Here is a 21,197-nt window from a genome sequence, read left to right as displayed (position 1 = left end):
GCTTGCTAATTGATGGACGAAAGCTATTCTCAAAGGAAAACTACTCTACTTGACAAAATGGACTGAAAGCAAATCAAAGCATGTAAACCTAGGAAACCCTAATTTAACTAGTCTAACCTCTACAATGCAAAAAATGTGAATGAAACTTCTACCAATGCTGCTGTTACCTCTAATAAGTGCAAATGCATGGATTTAAACTACTTGCATCATGAAAGATATGTTTTTGTATTTTTCCTTTAAGTGTGTGGAATGATTGTGATCTTGTGCTAACTAGGGTTTGGTTGTGCAGATGGGATGGAGAAGGAAGGAAAGCGTGGGACAGGTTGGGGAGGCTAGGAGAGGTCCCTAGGGATCCTTAGCATCCATCCACAGAGGTTCCTCACATTCAGAAGCTCGGCAACCGAGTGAGTGGTCTCCTACAGGAAGTCTGCAGGGGATCCTACAGGATACTCTGGTTTCTACAGGATGTCTACCAACAGCTACAGGATGACCTACCGTGAGTGTTTGGCGTGATGGAGGGGTGATGAAATGGTAGGGGGAGATGTGTAAGGTAGGAATGAGGCTGGTGATGGCTGTAGAAGTGGAGGAATAGGATAGGGAGTGAATGTAGGGAGTAGGTTGGAAGATAGAGGGCTAGGTCAACAAAAGGGCTAGAGAATGGAAGTACGTGAGGAGTGAAAGACTTTGGGAGATAACAGAGCGAGCATAGGCCAAAGATGTGTTTGCATGCGTGATCAAGATGGAGGACGAAGTAATGGAACGAGAGAAAGCAGTGTAAATGGAACAAATGCTTGTGACTATCACCAAACCGAAAATGCATTAACTTAGACTACCTGTGCTTATAAATTCAATGAACAACAATCTAAACGCGAAGGAGAATGTGCATGAAGCTGTGGTAAGGGAGTGTGGTGCAGGTGTGAATCATGTGGAAGCATCTAACATAACGTGACTGTGTTTGCAGCAATCATGGAATAAAGAAATGTGTATTTTTGGTGGTTAGTCATGGACTGCACTCCAATCCCAGATGAGATGGTAGTGAGCCTTAACAACCTTTTTGTTGGAGCTCCAATAGATTGTATCTATCCTCTTCTAACCTAAGCAACTGTAAACCAATTCACCATAAGCAAATCCTATCTAAACTCATGAAAACAACTAAATTAGCAACCTGTAATTCGAATTGCATGTGAAAAGGAAAACTCAAAGTGCTGAAACGAAATGGAAACAACACTACAGCAGAGGGGATCTATGGCTCTCAGGTTGGGCCCTAACCTGAGAGCTATAGTCTCCTTAAGAAAACTCAGAGCTAGATCAAAATCTGCCTTCTTTATTCATAATCTGATGTTATGCCAAATTGGCTTACAAAAAGGAACAAAAACTGAGCTCTAGCTCGTACTTTCCAATTACAAGAGTAATGCCAAGGTTCAAAAAGCTCCTCTACAAGGCTACGGCCTCAGTATTTATGCAAAAACGACTATCCAACAGGTGTCCTTGATTTTAGGAGCTCGGCTGTCCAACTAGAGTTCAACTGCAGATCCTGTAGGACGGTCATAACTGCTGTTCTTGTAGAGCAGTTTATAACTGCTGTTCCTGTAGAATAGCTGGCTGCTTCTAAGCTCAGAGGGAAGATGGATTGGAGCTCGGAGTTCTTCGTGGGAATCACGAGGAATGTCCCCAAGACCGTGGACATCCTCTCCTAAAAACCAGCAGTGCCACCTCATTGCCTCCTTGTCTCCTTTTCACGTGGTCTTTTCTCCCTTTTAATGCAAAAAACCTGAAATCATAATGCATTAGTCACGTAGATAAAGTGTCTACCCTTATTCCTACAAAAAACACGAATAAACTAAGAAATGCATGCATAAGCAGTAAAAAGTGAATGGTTTGAGCAAATAGAATGGGCCAAAATGAGCCCGAATTGTACCAAAATTGGGGCTCATCAGTCCCCTACATTAAATTATACCTCCCGCCATTTCAGGTCTACCTACTATTTATATGTTTGACTGCTGTCTTGTAACTTTGATTTTACCTGCTCATGTAGGTCATTAATTTCTCTTGCGAAATCTTCCCCATCAGCACTCTTTCTTTCCAATTGTCCCAGATCTTGTAACTCATGTACTCCACGAGGATGCATTCCATACAAGATCTAAAAAGGACTATTTCTCGTGCTTCGATTCGGTGAATCGTTGTAAGCAAATTCCTATTGGGCAAGTACATGATCCCACATTCGTGAATTTTCTCCAACTAAGCTCCGTAGCAGGTTTCCCAAGCTTCTGTTTACCACCTCCATCCGCCCATCAGTCTGTGGGTGATAAGCGGAGCTGAAATTTAACTTTGTGTCTAGCTTTTTCCACAAGGTACACCAAAAATGTCCTGTGAATTTCACATCCCTATCAGAAATAATGGACTTGGGTATGCCATGCAGTCTGACAACTTCAGTGAAAAATGAGTGTGCTACATGGGTAGCGTCACTGGTTTTCCTACAAGGGATGAAATGTGCCATCTTCAAGAAATGATCCACCACCACCATGATGGAATCAAAACCCTGCTATGTTTTTGGCAGATCCAAGACAAAGTCCAGACTTACTGAATCCCATGGTCTGTTTGGAATAGGCAAGGGTGTATAAAACCCCTTGTTCTAACTATGCCCTTTCGCCAACTGACATATCTTACACCTGGTGACATATCGTTGTATGTCTCTTAACATCTTCGTCCAGTAATAGAAATGACTGAGCTGATCCAAGGTCTTATCAATGTTGAAATGTCTAGCTAGTCCTCCACTATGTTTTTCTCAGATGATGTTCTCCCTCATCGAACACTCTGAAACACACAACTATCCTCCCTTGAATAGCAGCCCCTCCTGTAAGTTATAGTCCAACCATGGACTATTGTTCCTAAACAAAGGATTTTGGCTGGCCTCATAAGCCTCCTTGAAATCTGCATCTGTTTGATACAAGTCCTTCAGGTGTCCAAAACCCAGTGTTTGTTTCATGCTCTCCTGCAAGAGTAAAGCTCTTTTGCTTAGTGCATCTACTACCTTGTTGGCTTGACCATTGATATGCTTCAATACAAATGTAAAACTCTATAAGTACTCTACCCATTCTGTTTGTTTATGATTCAACTTATGTTTCTGAATAACATATTGTAATTCTGAATTATCAGAAAACAAGAAAAACTCATTACCCAATAAATAGTGTCTCCAATGCTTCAATGCTTGGACGACAGCATAAAACTCCTTGTCATATGACGTATACTTTTGCCTACCTTCATTTAATTTTTCATTGAAATAGGCTACTGGTTTTTCTTCCTGGCTGAGTATGTCTCCAATGGTTGTACCACTGGCATCACAACGAACTCAGAAAAGTTTGTTAAAATAATGCAATCTCAAGAGTGGCCTTCTCTACCGATTCAGTCCACTGGAAAGGTTGACTTGCCTTTTTAATGGTGTCCAACATAGGTGCATAGATTCCACCAAAATTCTTTATAAACTTGTGATAGAAACTTTCCAACCCGTGAAAACTTCGAACTTTGAACAGACTCTTACGGGATGGCCAGCTAAGTATAACTGCAACTTTTTCTGGGTCCATTTTCAACTCATTTTATGCAATCATAAAACCCAAATAAGGTAACTCCTTCTGAAAGAAAGAACTTTTTTAAAAATTTATTAGCAACATGTTTTGCTGCAACTTCTCCAGAACATATCTAACGTGTCGAAAATGTTCTTCTCTGGTCTTACAAAAAATCAGTATATCGTCAAGATACACAATCACAAATTTCCCAATGAACTCCTTCAACATCTCATTCATCAGGCGCATGAAAGTACTAGGGGCATTACTCAACCCAAATCGCATCACCAGCCATTCATACAGGCCTTCATTGGTTTTGAAAGTTGTTTTCCATTCGTCCCCTTCTCTTATTCTAATTTGGTGGTATCTGCTCTTCAGATCTATCTTCAAAAAATATGTTGCTCCACTGAAGTAGTCCATCATGTCATCCATTCGTGGTAATGGAAACCTGTACCTAATAGTAATTTTATTTATTACTCTTGAATCTGTACACATCCGCCACTCGCCTCCTTTCTTGGGAGCTAAAACTATCAGAACTGCACAGGGACTTAAACTTTCTCGTATCAATCCTTTATCCAGCAATTCTTGTACCTGCTTCCTGATCTCGTCATTGTCCTTAGGACTCATATGGTAAGCAGCTTTGTTTGGTAAACTAGCTCTAGGGATGAAATCTATGTGATGACTGATACTCTGCTTTGGTGTTAATTTTTTCGGTAAATCATCAATCACAATGTCACTGAATTCCTGCAACAAATCCTGGATTTCTTCAGGTAAGTCTGAAATTTTAGTGTGCAACAACACTGCTCTTGATCTCTTTACAATAACATACTTTACCTCATCATCTTCAATCTGTTTTAGAAATTATTTTTCACCCACCAGTAGCACTTTTGTCCCCCTAGTTTTCGCTATTTCTTCTTCCTTGATGGGCACTAGTGTATGCTTAATCCCATCCTTGAAAAACTTGTAACAATTTTTTTTCCGCCATGAACAACTTTTCGGTCATACTACCATGGTCTACCTAGCAGAATATGACACACATCCATGGGCATGATGCCACAAATCATCTTGTCCCTATACTTTCCAATGTGGAACTCAACCTCACACTGTTCATCAACTAGCAGTTGATGCCCTTTTTGTAACCAAGACACCTTATAGGGAGTGGGGTGCTTCAACCTTTTCAAACCCAACTTCTACACCATCTCTGAGGCAACTAGATTATTAGTGCTTCCACTATCTATAATTAGTTTGCAACATTTCCCGTGTGACTTACACACAGTCTGGAATAATGCCTTTCTTTGGGTTTGGTCAGTTGTCTCCCTTTTTGGTTTCAGAAGTACCTTATTCAAGACTAAGGCCTCTCCTATCTCTGGTACATTCTCTACCTCTTGGTGTGGTGCCTCCGCTTCCTCTATTTGAGCAACATATGCTCCTCTTTGTCCAACCTGTTCACCTTCAGGGCACTCAAAGGACCTGTGCCCCCACTTGTGGCACTTGTGACACTCATAGGCAGCTCCTTTGCCTCTGCCACTACCCCTTTCATGACGATATGGCCTTCCTCCCGTAGTGCTACTTCCCTTTTTTGTTGTTCCTGAAGTCTTTGAACTTCTTCCTTCTTCACTGTGGTTGGTAGTTCTTCCTCTACCAAAGGGTTGTACTTTCCCTCTACCAGATCCATGTCCTTTTCTGGCATTCAGTCTCCTAGTAATCTTCTCTTCTACCTTCAAGACTCTCTGATAGGCTTCATCTATAGTTTTTGGGGAAAGAATACTTATCTCGTCCAATATCTCCAGCCTTAGGCCATTTACAAGCCTTGCTATCTTTTCTAGGTTGTCTTCAATGTAACCAGCTCTCAAATTCACTCGGTAAAATTATTCGGTATATTCTTTCACCATCATTCCCCTCTGTTTCAAATTCTGCACCTGCCAATACAAAGAAATCTGGTAATCTTTGGGCAAAAACTTACCCTTCATCTTGGTGAACATTCTAGTCCACTTTTTAATAGGTAACTTATCTGATCTTCTCCTCTCTGCTTGGACACAGTCCCACCATAAGGCTATGTGTCCTCTTCACTTGGTGGTAGTGAATTTAACTTTCCTATCTTCGCTGATCTCCTCACATTCAAAGTATATTTCGAACTCACTAATCTAGTCCAACAACACTTCTGTGGACAAACTACCATCATAGTTTGAAATCTCAGGCTTTGGCTTACTACTAGCCAACAAAACTGACTTTAACAACCTAATTTCAGTTCCTTCCTTATCTAATCCATCTTTCGTAGCTGCAACTTCTTCCTCAATGTCATCTCCTCCTTCAGGATCCCTTCTCCTTCGTGCTTCTATTACTTCCAAATGAGCATTTAGGATCCTAATCTCTTCCCTCAATCCTTCATCTACTACCCTTTGAATATCTCTACCATGACCTCTTCTTTCGACTTCCATTTTATAAAAAAAACAATTGACTTTGATCTGCTTTGATACCAAAATTGATGGGACCATACCTATTGTACCACATCAATTATTAAACATGTGATTTGTGATAATATCAGAAGTTTGATTTGCATTATTGTGTGATTAATTGTTGGGTACCAGCTCCTAATTGTGAGGGGGACACCTGTCCCGACCTTGGGCTCTGCTCTCCTGCCTTTATGCTACACTCCCAAAAAACCCTAATCGCTCATTTGGTCACTGTGCCCAACATTTCTCTATTCTTCCGAGAGGGTTTGCTGCTCTCGTTTCGTTTTGTAGTTGGTGAGGGTTCGACGACTCTCTATCTGCACACCTTAGTCATGAATCCCGCTCTTGTAGCCAAGGGTTCTGGTTATGTGTTAGCTCTGGTTGCAATCCTCTGTTCACTGGTTCTCTCAGGGATTTTGAAGCTCGGCTCTGTGGATGCCAAGTATTAGGGTTGTACAAGTTCCTTTCTTCGTTCGAATGGTGGCGTTGGCTACCTCTTTGATGGGTCTGTGGCCGCTATTTCACTTCATGGTCGCTTTGATTTTAAGTTTGTGCTTGTGGTTATAGTTCTGTTGAAGCTTTCGATTTTCTGTGTAATTGTTTCACTATATAATTGTCAATTTGTCAATTGTTTCATGCCACAGTCGTGGGGTGATGCAACACTCAGCTTCTACTCGACAAGTTTGCACAAGTAAGCCCTCTATCTTTTATTCATGACACTGCTCTGATTTTCTGTTAGTACTGAGGGTTTTCGCTCCTTGTGAGCAGGGTCCACTTTGGTGGCTATGACCTAATCGAAAGCTCTCCTTCTCCTGCATGAGCTTAGCTCCTCTGGTAAGTTCCAACTCCGTAAACCCTTACCCCTATATTTTTGCTTTAGTTTTGGAATGTAACTTCTGTTTGCTAATGGTTGGCTCTTAGTGGTTTCAGGTGGATGTTGAGCCATCCTGGTCATTGGTCTCGGGTCTTGTTGCCCACACGTTGGAATGGGTAGGGTCATTCCATGTTGCTTTGTTTGTTTTCTTGTCTTGGCACACTTGCTGCCTGTTGGTTGTCTCTGGTCTGTGGTTGAGGGATTTGGCCTCTCCGTTATTGGCTTTATGTCTGAATGCTCTTGAAGTTATTAGTTGGGGTTTCGAACCATGGACTCGTCGTTTGGTCTTTACAGTTTACAATCTCGTCCTTCACTTGGACTGTAAATATTTTTGATACTTTTGTGTATATGTTTATGCAAAGATTTTGAAAGGAAAAAGAAAATATATTTATATATTCTGGTACCTATAGATGTATGCGGCGTCCTTGCTATGAGTATGTTTATTGGTTCGATGGAACCCTCCGTCGATGTGTGATTATAGACTTTTCTAGGTTCTTTGTATACTCAGGAACTGTAGATGTTGGTTGTAACTGTATTTGATTCTTCTACTAGTTATTTCACCCTCGCATCTGTGGTTGATTCTTCCACAATGCCCTCTATTGTTTCATTGAATTTGACTTTCTTGGTGTCTGTTAAGAAAAACTAAATTGCTAATTCTCTGTGGTTATTATGGAACACACTCAGTTCTTAATTAGGAAGAAATTAATCTATTGCTGCAATGGAAATGGATTTAGATTCTCTCTTAAAAAATGTTTGTATGTTTCTATTCTTTTCAGCTATGATGGAATTGTTATAGCTTTGGAATTTTTCCTTTTTTAAAGGATTACTGTACAGTTACTTAAAATTGTCAGTAGTTGCATATGGTTATTCATGATAACTATTCATTTCTTTTTATCTAGATTCTAAAATTAACCTACAACAGTAAATTTAAAAGAAAATGTAATGAAGAAAAACAGTAGGCTAAGATAGCCTTAAACTTGCCACAACATCCTAAATTCTATTAACTAAAATAATTAAATGAGACTTAGAAAACTAGATGTGAACCTTTCCAATGTGTTGAGACAAATACTCCGGCGTTAATCTCCCCTAGCTGAATGCTCTTGCATTAGTTTCTTTTAGCTTAATATTTACCTTAGGGTTTATATCTGTTGGGTTTATAATATTAATCGTTTGGGTTTGTGTCAAATATTTTCCGAATATGGAAATCAATTATGGTCAACCATGGAAAACCATGGTCAACCATGATCAACATTGGTTAAAAATGGTCAAACATTGTCAATTATGGTCAACCATTGTCCAAGATCTTAATATCTTGGGTTTTTCATATTAATCCCTTAGTTTTAATATTATTTCCTTGGGTTTATAATATGAATCCCTTTGGATTATTAATCTAAGGGTCCATGTTCCTAGGATATAATATTATTTGTATGGTTTATTATATTAATATTAGGGTTTAATATAACTTTTTTTGTTTTATAGTCATCGTCAACCACGGTCTGCCATGGATGAACATCACGTTGTGACAACAATTTTCTCAATATTAAAATCAAACATGGTCAACCATCATCAACCATATTCAATCATGGTCAACCATGGTCAAATATCAAGTTGTGACAAAGAGAGTCTCAATATGAAAATCAACCATGGTAAACCATGTCTAATCATGGTCAACCATGTTCGACCATGGTTAACCATGGTCCAATGTCGCATTATGACAAAGATTGTCTCAGTATGAAAATCAATCATGGTCAACCATGGTGAACCATGGTCCAACGTCGTATTGTGACAAATATTGTCTCAATATCTAAATCAATCATGGTTAACCATTTCTATTTTAATGTTTATAATATTTATCACAGGGTTTATATACCTTGGTTTATAATATTTATCTTAGTGGGTATCATAGGATTTTCTCAATATGGAAATCAATCATGGTTAATGTGAAAATAAACCATGGTCAATGTGAAAATCAACCATGGCCAACCATGGTAAAACATAGTCCAACATTGCATTGTGACAAAGATTGTCTCGATATGAAAATCAATCATGGTCCAATGTCACATTGTGACAAGGATTGTCTCAATATAAAATTCAACCATGGTTAACCATGTTCATTTTAGTGTTATAATATTTACCTTAGGGTTTATATACCTTGGGTTTATAAAATTAATTTTTGTCACATTGCAACAAAGATTCTCTTAATATGAAAATGAGGCATTCTCAACCATTGTCAACCATGGTAAATCATGGTCAACCATGGTTCAATGTTACATTGTGACAAATATTGTTTCAATATGAAAATAAATCATGGTTGACCATGGTTAACCATGGTCCAATGTTGCATTGTGACAAAGGTTGTCTCAATATGAAAACATACCATGGTCAATAATAATTGAAACATTGTGACAAAGATTATGTCTTGTTGCAAAGTCACATAGTGACAACCATTGTCATCCATGGTAAACTATGATCCAATGTCATATTATGACAAATATTGTCTCAATATGAAAATCAACCATTGTCAACCATGGTACACCATGGTCCAACATCGCATTGTGACAAAGATTGTCTCAATATGAAAATAAATCATGTGGTCCACCACGATCCAATGTCACATTATAACAAAACTTCTCTCAATATGAAAATCAACCATGTTCCATGCTCATCAACTATTGTCAACCATGGCCAATCATGGTCAACCATGGGCAATAATCATGGTCATATTGTGAAAAATATTGTCTCTTTCTTCAATGTCATATTGTCACAACCATGGTCATCCATGGTCAACCATAGTCTAATGTCGCATTGTGACAAAGATTCTCTCAATATGAAAATCAACCATGGTAAATCATGATCCAACATCGCATTGTGACAAAGATTGTCTCAATATGAAAATTAAACATGGTCAACCATGGTCCAACATTGGATTTTGAAAAAGATTATGTCAATATGAAAATGAATCATGGTAAATCGTAGTCAACCATGTTTAGTTTAGGGTTTATAATATTTTTATTAGGGTTTATATGCCTTAGGTTTATAATATTAATCCATTGGGTTTAATAATATTCCCTTTGGTTTATAATCCCTTGGGATTTTAGTATTGATCCCTTGGCTTTATAATATCAATGTCTTGGGTTTATTAATTTAAGGGTTGATATTCCTATGATATAATGTTATTCATATTGTTTATAATATTAATCGTAGGGTTTAATATAAATCTCGTGGGTATATAATCATGGTCAACCATGGTCCAAGATCGCAGTGTTCCAAATCTTGTGTCTGTATGTAAATCAATCATGATCAACCATAGTCCATTGTGACATAGTGACAAAGATTGTGTCACTATGAAAACCATCTGTGGTCAAGCATGGTGAACCATGTTTAATTTTGGGTTTATAATATTTATCTTGGGATTTATATACCTTGAGTTATAATAGGCTTTTCTCAATATGAAAATCAATCATGGTAAACATGCTCTCCATGGTCCAATGTCACATTGTCATAAAGATTATCTCAATATGATCAATTATTGGATGATACAAATGATAAGAGCTACTTGGTATATATAGGAGTCTAATGGGTCACAATATAATTAAAGCCTACATAAAAATAATAATGTAAGGATACAATAATAATAATAGTGGGATTTTATGGGGCACAACAATAATAATAAGGGGAATACACTACTATTAGAGGGACCTAACATTCCATGTGAGTAAGGGTGTGAATTGTGACATTGATCAACTGGTATCTCTTTTGTTGCATGTGGAACCCTATTCTAACTCTTTTCCACCCTGCCATCATTTGGTAGGATATTTATACTTCTAAATATTTATCTTCTTTTCTCAGCATTAATTTTTTACCCACGAGTATATGTAACCCCGATAAAGATATCTGCGTACCATACATGCATATCCCCACTACTAGTGAACTTCCACAACCTTGATGGTGTTACTTGTACTTCCCATATTAAAAGTTATTTCAACTCTATTTTGTTTCCACCCTTTAGATTTATTTGATTTAGAATTACAATTTGAAAATTTGGTGATGAGAGGAGGGTGGTATGAGAGATGCTTTTGCTCTAAATAAATAGATGTAATACTTTGTAGATTCCACTTTATCATATTTCCCTACATCTATCGATGTAGAGTAATTATTTTAATGTGGTGGGATAAGGGTGGGATTCAAAGAAAAATGTTATAGTACACTTTTTCCTCCATAAAATATGAACTATAATTCTTGACACCTATGCTAGTGCCCCCATAGTTGTTGGATAATTCAAGAGAAAGGAAAATTAATAAGATGATTTTAAAATAAATGAAATACCATTATAGTGAAAGAGTAGGGATTCCCATGGCTACCACTTAGTGTTTCTTTGAAAACATTCTCCACGTATATTTTGAAAACATCATGAAGTATAAATCTAAAGCCAAAACAAAAGTGAAGTAAAAAAATTATACAAGGTGCTAAAATCATATGATGCAAATCAAGTCCATTACAAATAATTAAGGAAAGAAAACAAAAATCTCAAAAGCAAAAAAAGTAATAAGTCATTAATAAAACAAACTCCAAAAAAAATTGTAATTAAAAATATTCACATAAAATAAATGTTTAATACTAATTCCATATCAATATGTCTTTAAACAATTTTCCTTGCATGGTAGTTATTGATTACATTTTTATTTCAGAAAATAAGATCATAAAATAAAATTATGATTTCAAATCAGAGTATGAGTGTCTCATCAAGATATTGTTCCTTTTAAGTTTTCTTGTTCCATGATCAAACATATAACATTAAAAATTTACTAAATAAGTCTGAGTAACTAACAATAAAACTATGATTTAAAATAAATATTTAATGAAGTGAGTTGTAATCAAGGAATTTTTTTATAATATATTGCTTGATGGCACCTCATCTCCAACACGAAAGTATACTTAACTTCTTTATCCAAATAACAATCACAACAGTAAATCGATCTACAACTAAACCTGATCGAATTTAACTTAGAAGATTAGAAATAAGTAATATCAAAATTCCAGTAAAACCATTCATACTTCTTAACACCTACAAGGATATGTAAATAAATATTAGAAACATAAATGTAAGTAATACCATGAAATGTGAAAAATTGATCTGTGTACATTTATATTTAGAATATAAAAGAGTACAAAACATGTAAAGGATTCTTTGAGATAAATAGATTTTTGAACTAAAAATAGATTTTTGAACTAATATTCTCTCTTATCATGGTATGTGCCATGGAAGAGATTATAAGATAAACATGATGTAATGCAATTGATATCAGAAAACTTAGGAAAATCACGAGAACATAAAATAACATTTGTCCAAACTAGCATTCCTAAACATCTTGGCAAGTCTCATTATTTTTACGCCGTAAGGCGTTCCTCTGGGAAGGATTCCCCTCCGGTGCCACTCTGTACCTTTCTGCGCCATTGATTTCGTTGTTAGACGATGGAATTAATATTCACCGTCTGATTCGAAGTATTCCATTCATTATCCATGGCGGCGCATGGCATCTGGCATCTGGCCGCGGCGCAAGAAGAGAACGTTTACATGTAATTGGCTGAGGTATGTGGCTCCCTTGGAATGCTTTACGGGGAGACTTGGTGCACTCAACGGCCTTCGCATCACAATTGATCCCATCCCATTTCAGAGTAATCAACCGATCCATATTTCCATTAGTTCCTCTAATTTCTCTGCCCATTTCTGGGTTTTATATAAAGAGTCTTTCGATTTACTTTCGTCCATAGGCGGGTTTCATATATCTCATCTTACTTTCATTGAGCTCCTCCTCTCATCATCGAATCCATCAGTGGGGTAGAGTTGTTGCTACACTAGTGAATAATATGAAGGCTACAATAACCCAATAATGACCAGAAAACTATCAGGTATTTATTGTTTTTTTAGAGGGTTAGATTTATGGATCTGCCTGTGTTTTTGAATTTTGTTGATCCATCTCTTTTTCTTATATTAATTCATCTATCCATCTCTGTACGGAAAAATACAACGAGAGGCTCATAGAAGCCAATGCTGGAACAAAAAAATGTACTTGAATCTATTCACAAAAGCGGCATTCATTCACTAACGTTGGAAGAGATACGGAGGATTACCAAACATTTGCAGCAGTATGGCAAAGTTGAAAATAAAAGTTCTGTCTGCAAGTATTTGATTCTGATTTGGAAGCATTGCCAACACAGCAGGAATCATTAGGCATACAAAGGCTGATTATGTCTGAAATACGCAAATTGCAAATTTGTTTTGTGAAGGTCTTGGAGAAAGGGGATAGCTATGAGGTTCAATACACACATTTTATCAATTTGCTTGACTTATCATTCTGCTTCCACATACTGTCTGTTTTAGCATTCTATTCAATTAGAAGAGAATTCTTGCCCATGTATACATTGTTAATTTGTAATAATATAATGCATCTTTGATTCAACTGGTGAGGTCGACGGAATGTAAGCCAACCACCTTACCTCCATTCTCGTTACGCCGTAAGGCATTCCTCTGGGAAGGATTCCCCTCCGGTGCCACTCTGTACCTTTCTGCGCCATTGATTTCGTTGTTAGACGATGGAATTAATATTCACCGTCTGATTCAAAGTATTCCATTCATTATCCATGGCGGCGCATGGCATCTGGCATCTGGCCGCGGCGCAAGAAAATAACGTTTACATGTAATTGGCTGAGGTACGTGGCTCCCTTGGAATGCTTTACGGGGAGACTTGGTGCACTCAACGGCCTTCGCATCACAATTGATCCCATCCCATTTCAGAGTAATCAACCGATCCATATTTCCATTAGTTCCTCTAATTTCTCTGCCCATTTCTGGGTTTTATATAAAGAGTCTTTCGATTTACTTTCGTCCATAGGCGGGTTTCATATATCTCATCTTACTTTCATTTAGCTCCTCCTCTCATCATCGAATCCATCAGTGGGGTGGAGTTGTTTCTACACTAGTGAATAATATGAAGGCTACAATAACCCAATAATGACCAGAAAACTATCAGGTATTTATTGTTTTTTTAGAGGGTTAGATTTATGGATCTGCCTGTGTTTTTGAATTTTGTTGATCCATCTCTTTTTCTTATATTAATTCATCTATCCATCTCTGTACGGAAAAATACAACGAGAGGCTCATAGAAGCCAATGCTGGAACAAAAAACTGTACTTGAATCTATTCACAAAAGCGGCATTCATTCACTAAAGTTGGAAGAGATACGGAGGATTACCAAACATTTGCAGCAGTATGGCAAAGTTGAAAATAAAAGTTCTGTCTGCAAGTATTTGATTCTGATTTGGAAGCATTGCCAACACAGCAGGAATCATTAGGCATACAAAGGCTGATTATGTCTGAAATACGCAAATTGCAAATTTGTTTTGTGAAGGTCTTGGAGAAAGGGGATAGCTATGAGGTTCAATACACACATTTTATCAATTTGCTTGACTTATCATTCTGCTTCCACATACTGTCTGTTTTAGCATTCTATTCGATTAGAAGAGAATTCTTGCCCATGTATACATTGTTAATTTGTAATAATATAATGCATCTTTGATTCAACTGGTGAGGTCGACAGAATGTAAGCCAACCACCTTACCTCCATTCTCGTTACGCCGTAAGGTGTTCCTCTGGGAAGGATTCCCCTCCGGTGCCACTCTGTACCTTTCTGCGCCATTGATTTCGTTGTTAGACGATGGAATTAATATTCACCGTCTGATTCGAAGTATTCCATTCATTATCCATGGCGGCGCATGGCATCTGGCATCTAGCCGCGGCACAAGAAAAGAACGTTTACATGTAATTGGCTGAGGTACGTGGCTCCCTTGGAATGCTTTACGGGGAGACTTGGTGCACTCAACGGCCTTCGCATCACAATTGATCCCATCCCATTTCAGAGTAATCAACCGATCCATATTTCCATTAGTTCCTCTAATTTCTCTGCCCATTTCTGGGTTTTATATAAAGAGTCTTTCGATTTACTTTCGTCCATAGGCGGGTTTCATATATCTCATCTTACTTTCATTGAGCTCCTCCTCTCATCATCGAATCCATCAGTGGAATGGAGTTGTTGCTACACTAGTGAATAATATGAAGGCTACAATAACCCAATAATGACCAGAAAACTATCAGGTATTTATTGTTTTTTTAGAGGGTTAGATTTATGGATCTGCCTGTGTTTTTGAATTTTGTTGATCCATCTCTTTTTCTTATATTAATTCATCTATCCATCTCTGTACGGAAAAATACAACGAGAGGCTCATAGAAGCCAACGCTGGAACAAAAAACTGTACTTGAATCTATTCACAAAAGCGGCATTCATTCACTAAAGTTGGAAGAGATATGGAGGATTACCAAACATTTGTTGCAGTATGGCAAAGTTGAAAATAAAAGTTCTGTCTGCAAGTATTTGATTCTGATTTGGAAGCATTGCCAACACAGCAGGAATCATTAGGCATACAAAGGCTGATTATGTCTGAAATACGCAAATTGCAAATTTGTTTTGTGAAGGTCTTGGAGAAAGGGGATAGCTATGAGGTTCAATACACACATTTTATCAATTTGCTTGACTTATCATTCTGCTTCCACATACTGTCTTTTTTAGCATTCTATTCGATTAGAAGAGAATTCTTGCCCATGTATACATTGTTAATTTGTAATAATATAATGCATCTTTGATTCAACTGGTGAGGTCGACAGAATGTAAGCCAACCACCTTACCTCCATTCTCGCTACAGTTTTCCGCATTCCTATAGCATAAGTTAAGGGGTGACACTACTTGCAATTCCAGCTACTGGGCAGATAAATGCCCCTCGGATCTGGCACCTAGGGAAAGGAAATCCTCTCTTTGCAATGCAGTTACTTGGGGCATCTTTCTTTAAGAACTTCAAAAAAGAACCTGGAGTTGTTGCTACACTAGTGAATAATATGAAGGCTACAATAACCCAACAATGACCAGAAAACTGTCAGGTATTTATTGTTTTTTATTGTTTTTTACAGTGCTAGATTTATGAATCTGCCTGTGTTTTTGAATTTTGTTGATCCATCTCTTTTTCTTATATTAATTTCATCACGTCAATTTGAAATGTTTTAAAACTGTTATCATTTCTACTTACAGTTGCCAAACCTTTTCACTTCCTAAATGGTTAGTTCAGTAGTTCAGCACTTCGTTGATAATAATACAATTCATCTACACAAACTTATATGATTCAATGCATGCACATTGATGTATAAGGGGCAGGGCTCCCATAAATTCCGGCTATCACATTTATAGTTTTGCACCCAACCTGTCTGACTTTATCACTTATTTTTGTTAACGCTATATGAGTGCCCATAATGTCTGAGAAATACATGAATTTTGTGAGATACATATAGCTAAACATCACCTTCGCCCTCGTTTTACTGAAAATCTAAAACATTTTATGTCGTTGCTATTTTTTTGGCCGTTGATGCAGCCATTTTAATTTTTAGCATGCCCATTTAAATGATTTGATATGATTACTATCTGCTTTTATATGAGTACTGTCTGCTTTTTTTTGGGTCATTGATGCAACCATTTTAATTTTTAAGGTGCCTAGTTAAAACGTTTTATATGATTACCATCTGCTTTTACAGTTCATGTGCCCATTTTAAATTTTGGATGGTCCCCAGTGACCATAATGTATGAGAAAGGCATCGAATTTTCTCATTGTAATAATATAGCTATAAGACAGCTAGGAGGGAGGAGTGCAATTGTTTTAGGGTTTTGTGCTATGTCAGAATTTGCTTATACTATTTTTATTTGGGGATGCTGGTTTGAAGTTTAAATGAATAATACTTCGGAATTTCAAAACTCTTATGGTCACAGGTTTCACATGGTAAAACATAGTACCCAATCCTTTAATCCTTTGGCTGATAATTTATTGTAATCGTTCGATGTGATTTGCATCGAATATTTAATTGTTAAAGCATTCTCTAAGACTTTATGGCGAAAATTCGATAGTATATATCTTTAAAAAAAAGTGATAGATCATTGGAATGCCCATCGAGTGTGCGTTATCGAAAAAACTTGGGACTCACTTCTTTGTAAAAACTGTAATTATTACTCCGTAAGGCGTTCCTCTTCCTCTCAGAAGGACTCTCCTCCAGTGCCACTTTGTATCTTCCTGCGCCATTGATTTCGTTGTTAGAGGATGGAATTAATATTCACCTTTTGATTCGAAGTGTTCGATTCGCCGCGCATGGCATCTGGCATCTGGCCGCGGCGCAAGAAAGGAGCGTTTACACGTAATTGGCTGAGGTACGTGGCTCCCTTGGAATGCTTTACGGGGAGACTTGGTCCACTCAACGGCCTTCGCATCACAATTGATCCCATCCCATTTTAGAGTAATCAACCGATCCATATTTCCATTAATTCTTCTAATTTCTCTGCCCATTTCTGGGTTTTATATAAAGAGTCTTTCGATTTACTTTTGTCCATAGGCGGGTTTCATATATCTCATCTTACTTTCATTGAGCTCCTCCTCTCATCATCGAATCCATCGGTGGGGTGGAGTTGTTGCTACACTAGTGAATAATATGAAGGCTACAATAACCCAACAATGACCATAAAACTATCAGGTATTTATTGTTTTTTTAGAGTGCTAGATTTATGGATCTGCCTGTGTTTTTGAATTTTGTTGATCCATCTCTTTTTCTTATATTAATTCATCTATCCATCTCTGTAAGGAAAAATACAACGAGAGGCTCCACTCGTCGATGGAAGCCAACGCTCGAACAAAAAACTGTACTTGAATCTATTCACAAAAGCGGCATTCATTCACCAACGTTGGAAGAGATACGGAGGATTACCAAACAATTACCAAACATTTGCAGCAGTATGGCAAAGTTGAAAATAAAAGTTCTGTCTGCAAGTATTTGATTCTGATTTGGAAGCATTGCCAACACAGCAGGAATCATTAGGCATTCAAAGGCTGATTATGTGAAGGTCTTGGAGAAAGGGGATAGCTATGAGGTTCAATACACACAATTTATCAATTTTCTTGACTTATCATTCTACTTCCACATACTGTCTGTTTTAGCATTCTATTCGATTAGAAGAGAATTCTTGCTCATGTATACATTGCTAATTTGTAATAATATAATGCATCTTTGATTCAACTAGTGAGGTCGACGGAATGTTAAGCCAACCACCTTACCTCCATTCTCGCTACAGTTTTCCGCATTCCTATAGCATAAGTTAAGGGGTGACACTACGTGCAATTCCAGGGACTGGGCAGATAAATGCCCCTCGGATCTGGCACCTAGGGAAAGGAAATCCTCCCTTTGCAATGCAGTTACTTGGGGCATCTTTCTTTAAGAACTTCAAAAAAGAACCTCTCTGGTATTCAGATGAACTATTCGAGTAAAATTAATGACAATACAGTAATCAAAAAATTTCCTAGATGCTTTCTCCCATGAGATGAGTTTGCGAAAAAAAAATATGCATCTAATAGTAACTATGCAAATAAGTAAATGATTGGAAAAAATGCCTTGCCTTCCACAATCCATCACTAGCCAAAATGAGAAATTTTGTGGTTGCATCTATGGTCGTGTCTCTCACATCTGGTTCTGAACTTAAATGAACTCGAGGTAAATCTCCTAATATATCAAAAAAAAAAATGCCATTAAGTATACATTTTCTCCTGTGACCATTCAAATGTTACTCTTGAGCTAGACCATTAAGATAGAATTATAAAGTTACAAATCAAAAAGTTATTTAAGTATGTTCTCATTAAAATTAATCTCTGCACAACATTTGTAGTGGTACTTGGCAGGAGTGTCACAAATCCACCCTTCTCGATGTTTTGGCGTTCAATACTTGGCTCATGATCAATAGTGAGCTCAATAGAAATGCCATTTTTACATATAATAACCCTGGAATCCCCTGTATTTGCTACAAAGAGTTTTTTCCCATCAACTAAAATAGCAGTGACTGCTGTGGAGCCACCGGGCCCTAAATGAGCTGCCTTTGCTAAAATTTTCCCATCAGTCCGGTTGTATGCATTCTTGATGGCACTTTCTGGGTCTGTCCAGAACTTCGGCTCCATTATTATCAGAGATACTTGTCAGCATTAAAATACTTAATTAGCATTTTACACCATACAAAACTTTGAAAATAGCAAGTGACAACCAATATAATGAATGGCAGATCAGCTGTAAAAGCATTTTACTGGAGGTGCATTAGAGTCAGAAATCTCATCTAATATACAATTTTTTTCTAAAGAGTCATTTGAGAACCATCATATTTATATAAATGAAGGAAATTATCAAAAATGATAACGATTTGTCACAAACACAATTTTTGCAATAAGGAAGCACTATTGCTTTATGCCATGACGTAATGCTACTATTGGACGTTTTTTCTTTGGATAGGTGCAAGAGACAAATGAACATATAAGTATAGGAAATATATGAATAGTTTAAGCTATTTGAAAAATAGTGGATTTACGCATGAAACATATTCAACTAGAAATATGATGGGGAAAAACAAGAAATTCATTATATGTGAGAAGTAAAATGTTGGAGAATCTTCACCTTTGAGGGTTGAGAAATGGACATGGCAATATATCACAACTAGAAAAATCCTGTTCATTGGTGCAGATCATTGTTACAATTAACAATATATATCATATGCCAAAGATAAAACACAGGAAATTAACCCATGAAGTCAATGCAAGTAGAAACACCATAATAGAACCAATAGAGGAAAAAACGAAATTGTTTCACAAGTTACAATCAAGTTAGGAAATTGAGATAAACATATGCAATTTGGAAAATGGAAAGAAACTTTGAACCTGCTCCAATTTAATGTATAATTTTGATTTTTGATTGACTAGCGATTGTAAAACAATACATGTCACAATACAATCAACTATAAAATTTAAATAGATGTTGAATTTAAATAGATGTTGTTAAATTCACAGAGACCTTCCAAGTATTCCCTATGATTCATAGATGCTAAACCAGGTAGACCATCAGCATTGATTACAAGTATTCCCCATGATTCATAGATGGTAAACCAGGTAGACCATCAACATTGATTACAAGTATTCCCCATGATTCATAGATGGTAAACCAGGTAGACCATCAACATTGATTACAGTGCATAACCCCAAAGGAATTGTAAGAGTTGAACTTGTGACATCCCATTTCTGAGAAGTTCAATGTCTAACTCCAAGGCCAATCAAGCCAACCCCAGGGCTCAAAAATAAGATAATAAAAATATATATGCATTTGGTAACGAGGCGTGATACCTATCATCCAGCTCAAAAAGGATATAGGTTGGTAACAATTGAAATAGACTTACAAATTAGCTAATTTAGAGAGTTTCATTGTGGGAAAAATCAAGAATCTCATTCTAGATTACGATTTAAGTTGGGAATCAAACCCTACTCAACTAATGAAAGGACTGAAATTTTCTAAACCCCTTTCTAGCACTAATTTAAATATGTAGACAATAGATTGGTACTACCCAGGCACTCCCTAGGTGACATTATTAAGCAACACATCAGTAGCTACAGAGTGATTGATACAGATGTGGATGCTTCTTCTCCCTCCTATACTTTTTACATCTATACCTAATGACAAATAATGGGCACTTCCACAGTATGTTGTAACTGGTGTACTTTTGAGCCCCGTCGACCTCTCTTTTGGTCACCCACTGCCATTAATAAAACTAGTCTTATCTTATCTTCTGTCGTCTGTTAATAGGAAATGGTACTGTAATATAAAAACAATACTAAATAGCTAGGACTAACTCTCACCAATTTAGATCCTCATCTAGGTGAGCACTTAGTGTCTATACTTTCTTCGCCATTGATTTCGTTGTTAGACGATGGAATTAATAGTCACCGTTTGATTCGAAGTGTTTGATTCATTATCCCTGGCCACGCATCGCATCTAGCATCTGGCCGTGCATCGCATCTGTCATCTGGCAAGTATGCACTGCACTCTGAATCCTCCTGCGCTCTCTGTTCATTAAGCAAAACCCTCCTGCGCTCTCTGTTCATTAAGCAAAATGAGAAACTTCCAGGATGTGGATATCATGCCAGGGGGATCCATGAGCATCGTGAGACAAAGCCCTACTGCTGCCATTGTCAAATTCAAGGCCGGAAGTATCAAGCCAGCCCATCACCATACCTTTGGGCATGATCTTATTGTTGTCAAATTCAAGGCCGGAAGTATCGAGCCAGCCCATCACCATACCTTTGGGTATGATCTTCTTGTTGTGTCTGGGTGATCTCGTTTGATAAAGTCAGTTTTCACACGGG

The 21,197-nt window shown here is 37.3% G+C and overlaps 1 protein-coding gene across 1 annotated transcript; it reads right to left on the bottom strand.

Moving 5' to 3' along the window:
• Positions 1-18,373: 18,373 nt before the first annotated feature.
• Positions 18,374-18,974, bottom strand: LOC149140884 (putative protein phosphatase 2C 44). Its single transcript, XM_089451091.1, has 2 exons — positions 18,695-18,974; positions 18,374-18,525 (listed from the first exon to the last, which is right to left on the bottom strand). The coding sequence occupies exons 1-2, from the start codon at positions 18,972-18,974 to the stop codon at positions 18,374-18,376; spliced, it is 432 nt and encodes a 143-aa protein (XP_089307217.1).
• Between the last annotated feature and the right edge of the window lie 2,223 nt (positions 18,975-21,197).

The sequence above is a fragment of the Pinus tabuliformis genome, chromosome X (genome assembly GCF_031772625.1).
Source record: "Pinus tabuliformis cultivar Carrire ecotype Pingquan chromosome X, CPIR1, whole genome shotgun sequence".
Lineage (NCBI taxonomy): Eukaryota > Viridiplantae > Streptophyta > Pinopsida > Pinales > Pinaceae > Pinus > Pinus tabuliformis.
This window is presented reverse-complemented; position numbering and strand designations above follow the sequence as displayed.

What these genes read in the sequence shown, in the direction of transcription:
- LOC149140884 (XM_089451091.1), bottom strand. Translation starts at nt 18,974, where the DNA reads ATGGAGCCGAAGTTCTGGACAGACCCAGAAAGTGCCATCAAGAATGCA. An exon ending in ATTTGTGACACTCCTGCCAA is followed by an intron (nt 18,526 to 18,694) that starts GTACCACTACAA and finishes TTGATATATTAG; the next exon opens with GAGATTTACCTCGAGTTCAT.